The sequence below is a fragment of the Henckelia pumila genome, chromosome 4, assembly GCF_033568475.1.
Source record: "Henckelia pumila isolate YLH828 chromosome 4, ASM3356847v2, whole genome shotgun sequence".
Taxonomy (NCBI): domain Eukaryota; kingdom Viridiplantae; phylum Streptophyta; class Magnoliopsida; order Lamiales; family Gesneriaceae; genus Henckelia; species Henckelia pumila.
This window is the reverse complement of record NC_133123.1, coordinates 74,617,140-74,622,642: the sequence shown is the minus strand read 5'-3', so window position 1 is coordinate 74,622,642 and position 5,503 is coordinate 74,617,140. Positions and strand designations below refer to the sequence as shown.

At 30.5% G+C, this 5,503-nt stretch overlaps 1 protein-coding gene across 1 annotated transcript; it reads right to left on the bottom strand.

Moving 5' to 3' along the window:
* Window positions 1-1,211: 1,211 nt before the first annotated feature.
* Window positions 1,212-2,729, bottom strand: LOC140867211 (uncharacterized). The gene is made up of 4 exons (XM_073272287.1): window positions 2,483-2,729; window positions 2,249-2,309; window positions 2,024-2,168; window positions 1,212-1,658 (listed from the first exon to the last, which is right to left on the bottom strand). Exons 1-4 carry the CDS (start codon window positions 2,727-2,729, stop codon window positions 1,404-1,406), a joined length of 708 nt encoding a protein of 235 aa, XP_073128388.1. The 3' UTR covers window positions 1,212-1,403.
* Between the last annotated feature and the right edge of the window lie 2,774 nt (window positions 2,730-5,503).

Here is a 5,503-nt window from a genome sequence, read left to right as displayed (position 1 = left end):
ATATATATCTTTTTAAAACTCTTTTTATAATTTAAAAAATTAGAATTTGAGAAAAAATTGCTATTAAATAAAACTTAATTTCATATCACTACTTCAACGGTGGTCAAATAATTCATTATATTTTTTCAATTGTTAAGCATAAATATACTTCTCTTGAATTTTTTTTTTGAAATTTTCAAATATTTTGTGAAATAAGTAATACTAGTTATTTGTTAAAACATTTGTTTATTTGTTTGTGATTGATAATATTTTTAACTATAAGATTGCACGTTTCAATTATTTTTTTATTCTATAATTTTATTTTGTATAATTTATATTATATTGTCATTTAAAATTTATTATTATTATTATTATTATTATTATTATTATTATTATTAGCTTTTATTTTATTTAATTTTGTTTTTTGTTTGTAATTTTTTTTTATTACACTTTGTTTGTAGATGGAAGGACCAAATCGAGAACTTTTGGAAAATATTTAGGACGAAATCTTGAACGTAAAATATTTAGGATTGAACTGAAAACTTTTTAAAACATTTGGGACCAAACCGGGAACATGAAAACATTTAGGACTGAACCGGGAATTTTTGAAAAACATTTGGGACCAAACCGGGAACATTGAAACATTTAGGACTGAACCAAAAATGTGTCCAAACATTTAGGACTGAACCGGGATTTTCCCCCATTAATTTTGATTCATAATTTGGCAACCATAACCAAGCATGCTCTCATCGTTAAGCAGATTGGGGATACAATTAGATCAATAAATGTGAGGTCCATGATTTTTTAGTGGACCCCACATGTATTAATAAATTATGACCCTTAGATCTATCATGGAGGTAATGTGTGTATATGTAAGTTGAAATGATCCCTTAAATGATGCAAAATATAAATGCAACACAAACAACAAAGATGACAACTCGTAAATTGTGAAAATTGATTAATCTAATTAAATATAATCAATGCAACTCGGAAAAATAAAAACAATGACCAATCTTATTAATAAATCAATAATCCAAATTTATCCATATTTTTGTTCTTATTTTTTCACACATTGTCCATGCTAAAAGCACACACCAAAAATAAATAAAGTGCTCAATCGAAAATTCATAGTGAAGAATTTTAACCCTTAAATTAATTTGATATTCGAATAAAAGTTAATCCTGCAACTCAAGAAAATCGTGTGAGTACCGTAGCAAAGTGGGGTCAAGAATCATATTGGAACAAAAACAAAACAGGAGATAACATTATTATAGTCAGTTATGGGTAACGAGACGCTCAAACGTAGATATTTATCAAAATATACTTAAGAGTCTATTGTTTTTTCAATAGATCTCACATATATCAATAAATATTGATGGCGTTGCTAGAAGGTACTATCATCTACACGATTTTGCTTCAGTCACTCACGGTCCGGTCCCCATGGCCATCAAGAACTCGCCTTCACAAACAACTTCACCTCCCACATATGCTTTTCCCTCCATCTTGGCTATTCCGAATCGCTTCTGCACCTTCACGACGTTCATTCTCATCACCAAGGTGTCTCCTGCGATTACTGGCTTCCTGAATCTTACTTTATCAACTCCAGCAAAGAAAAAGTTGTCCCGCGACCCTCCGACGTCCGGTTGTAGCATCACCAATCCTCCCACCTGAGCCATCGCCTAAACCAGCCATATCAACTTGCATATGTAAGAGTTTTAGTCCAAACACCCAAATACCACAAATATATAGTTAGTTAGTTAGTTACTTACACCTCCAGCTCTTTTTTGGGCACTTTATGAACCCAAGACAGTTTACATGTACATCTTGTTGAACATTAAGATCAGAAAGAAATATAATATGGGAAATGTTACACGTTGCACTTGAAATTACAAAAGTATTCATCCATTTGATTTGAAAAAAATCTTTCCAAAATACATTATTAAAAATATTTATATAATTTTAAGTGCAACGTGTAACCCTCGTATAATATTTCGGACATTAGTTTTTGGACATTAATTATATTAATGTATGGACCATCACGTACCTCAACCATAAGCACACCGGGCATAATTGGCCTGTTGGGGAAATGACCAGGGAAGAAATCATCATTTATGGTCACATTCTTGATGGCCACAGCAGACACACATGGAGTATACTCGATCACTCTATCCACTAACAGAAACGGATATCTACAATGAAAGGAAACCCAAATCAAAAACTATTTACGTGAATCAAGAATAATATAATGCAAGAAACTTCATTCGATCACCTGTGAGGCAAAATTTCTCGAATCTTGTCGATGCCCATCACCGTAGGGAATGCGGGGTACCCTGTAAAAAAAAAAAAAAAAAACTAAAAAGATTCAAGAAAGCCGAAAAAGAATACCTATACATAGTTTTGATCTCGCTCAGTGATTTTTGAAAAAATAAAAAATGAAACTCCCATGGATTTTAGTGACGGCTCACCAAAATCCCGAACACGTGCGTATATCAAGATTTCGTACTCAATTCAATCGGGGTTTCCTCAGAGGATTTGCCATCGTCGGAGCAAGTACTTGAATTGACGATGAAATTTTTCTGGGCCGTCGTGATTTGCCCCGAAACGACATGCGATCTGGAGAAAAAACGAGATTGATTTACGGAAACAGACAGTGGGGGAGTGGCATTGGCGGTGTTTTTCTTGGGAATCGGTGAGCGTGATGAAGAGCTGAGATTGGAGATGAGAGAGGGAGATAAAAGTGCGGACGCCATTGTCAAAAAATTAAGCCGAAGAAGGAAATCGTTTCATATCAATTTTGTGATCTCTAATATATAATCATTTTTTTTATATGTAATGTAATAGTGTTTTGTTCTTTTTTTTTTTAGTGATATGTGTAAAAGTGAATATTTTTTATTATTAATGCAATAGAACATCTTCTGTTACAAGATTTATTATCCAAATCGAAAAATTTTCATGCTCCCAAGTAACGAGATTATTGGAAGGAAAAGCAAAATGACCAATAGAATGAGCAACCAAGTTTGCCGAACGACACACATAGATAACTCTAATATCTCGAAAACGGCATATTAATCGAATAATATATGTAGCAATAGTGCCGTTATAATTACGATCATTCTCTGGACTAGTGACTGCTTGCACCGTCAAAAGGGAGTCTGACAAAACTAGATGTAACCTGAAACCTCGAAAATTGGATTTAATATTTTAAAAAATATCGGTCAAATCGGTTAGGTTTGGGTTTTTATTTTTTAAAATCGGTTAATGATATTTTTTTTAAAAAAATGAAAATTTTATATAAATCTAAATAATTTCGTGATATTCATAATATATTTTTGTTGTGGGAAGTAGACTTCCACCTTATTCTTGTTGGTTTTAATCTTATCATCTTTTACATATTTTTAAAAAATCGGTTAATTCTATTAACAATCGAATTGACCCATTTTAAGATAGTTCGGTTGATTCGGTTTCACAAATATGATTCATTTTTTTTGACGGAGGTTCATTTTTGGTTATATATATATATATATATAGTTTCTTTCAAGTGCTCACCTACTATGCCTACCACCATGCCCACCAATAATGTGACACTATTCTATTGGATGTGTTAAAGATGTGATAAATTGTAGGTCCAATAGAATAGTGCCACATCATTTGTGAGCATGATAGGTGGGCACTTGAAAGAAACTATATATATATATATCTATATATATATATATATATATATATATATATATATCTATATATATATATATGGTTCGTTCGATAACTGGTCAATTGTTTAATTATACATATGTCTCTATTAGGTCGTTGTGGAAAACATGTAATGTGTTACATCTAAAAATTTCATTGGGTTTGGGTCCAATCAAAAAGGTCCACTTCAAATATTTTTCATGTCCAAACTTATTCAAGTATTATTTATATTTAATTTAAACAGGCTCTGAATTCTACAAAAGCACATAAGAGGCTCAAGCCCGTAAAACTCTCCGAATATCTATAAATAACTCAAGTCACCTCATTATTAAGGTACACACTTTCTTTAACACTATAACGCTCTACTCTTGATTATTATTTCTTGAGTAATCACTGACTTGAGCGTCAGAGTGTCTTCGTCGGAAACCATCCCGGTCTTTCTCACTTTGTTTTGTAACGTATAAACAACCCATTAAAAATCTCGACAAAGAACATACAAGAAATTGTTGATATTCCGAATTTTGCAGAAGCAACTTATCGAATACAAGTAATTTTTTGCTACATCAACATGCAACCATTTTTCTAATGAATTAAATAAGACAAAATAGGAAGTTTGTTACTAAACTTTTTTATTCTAATAAATTTATTTATTTGTGCAAAAAAAATTAACAAGTCTTTATATTTGAGACATCGACGTATTTAAAATATAGAAATAAAATTTTTGTATGCGATTTTATAGAAAATGATTATACATTATTCAAGCTGATAAAGATCGAATCACGAATTTTAATTGTACTTGAATCATAGCTAGAAATTTATTATCGGTACTCAAATTTCAGAAAATAGCCAAAATTATTTATTTTAAAATTATTAAATTATGAAACATATTCCTCTGATTAATAGATTAATTCAAGTTAGTCTCCATTTTTTAAAATCAAGTTTTTTTCCCCAAGAAAGATGACATAATTTTATTTATTATTATTTTTAGATCCGATGACAGAAATTAGTAACGCATATATATGCAGTGCCTGAGTTTTTTTTTTTATTTTTAATTTTTTTTTTATTTTTAATTCTTTTCATGAAAAAGATTAGGTTTATTGCGGCGGCATTTTTTAATCAAACAATTAGTAATAATTAAATTCTATTATAGAATCCTAATACTAGCTGTTTTTATTAACTCATAATATTTAACAGCTATGAAGACTAGGGCGTGCTTGTATTAATAGATTTAAAAAAAAAAATATGATTTCAAATTATTTAATCTGTTTACGGAAAAAATTCATTTTAATTTGAAATCGAGTTACATAATTTTTGTTAGGATCGGTTTAGAGTGTTGAGGGGGGGTGAGGTGAATACACTCAAAAAACTGTTCGAATGAGCTGAAAGCGAATTACTGATTGAATTCTAAATTTATCTTGGTGTCTGATGCAAATTGACAAACAATATGTGTGTGAAAATATGTCAAAAAACAGATTCTAAGCACTTGATGAAAATGTGTATGCACAGTTGATAGTATGTATGAAAATGTGAATTGAATTCTAAAAATTTATCTTGGTGTCTGATGCAAATTGACAAACAATATATGTGTAAAAATATGTCAAAAAACAGATTCTAAACACTTGATGAAAATATGTATGCACAGTTGATAATATGTATGTAAACTGATGAAAGACACAGTGAGATGTTTATGGATGTTCGGAGATTTCAATTACTCCCACGTCATCTCTTCTTCCTCTTCAGAAGGATATCACTAGAAAACTTTGAATTTTTCAAGAAATTTGCAAAACCTCGATCCGGTTTAGGACTTATCCACTGTCTAAACAAGAACTTTTAGTTA

Excerpts from the sequence above, each read along its gene's own strand:
- LOC140867211 (XM_073272287.1), bottom strand. The coding sequence starts at position 2,729 with ATGGCGTCCGCACTTTTATCTCCCTCTCTCATCTCCAATCTCAGCTCT. Across the intron at positions 2,310-2,482 it reads GGAAACCCCGATTGAATTGA|GGTACCCCGCATTCCCTACG; the intron begins GTACGAAATCTT and ends TTTTTTTTACAG. Across the intron at positions 1,659-2,023 it reads CCGGTGTGCTTATGGTTGAG|GCGATGGCTCAGGTGGGAGG; the intron begins GTACGTGATGGT and ends TGGCTGGTTTAG.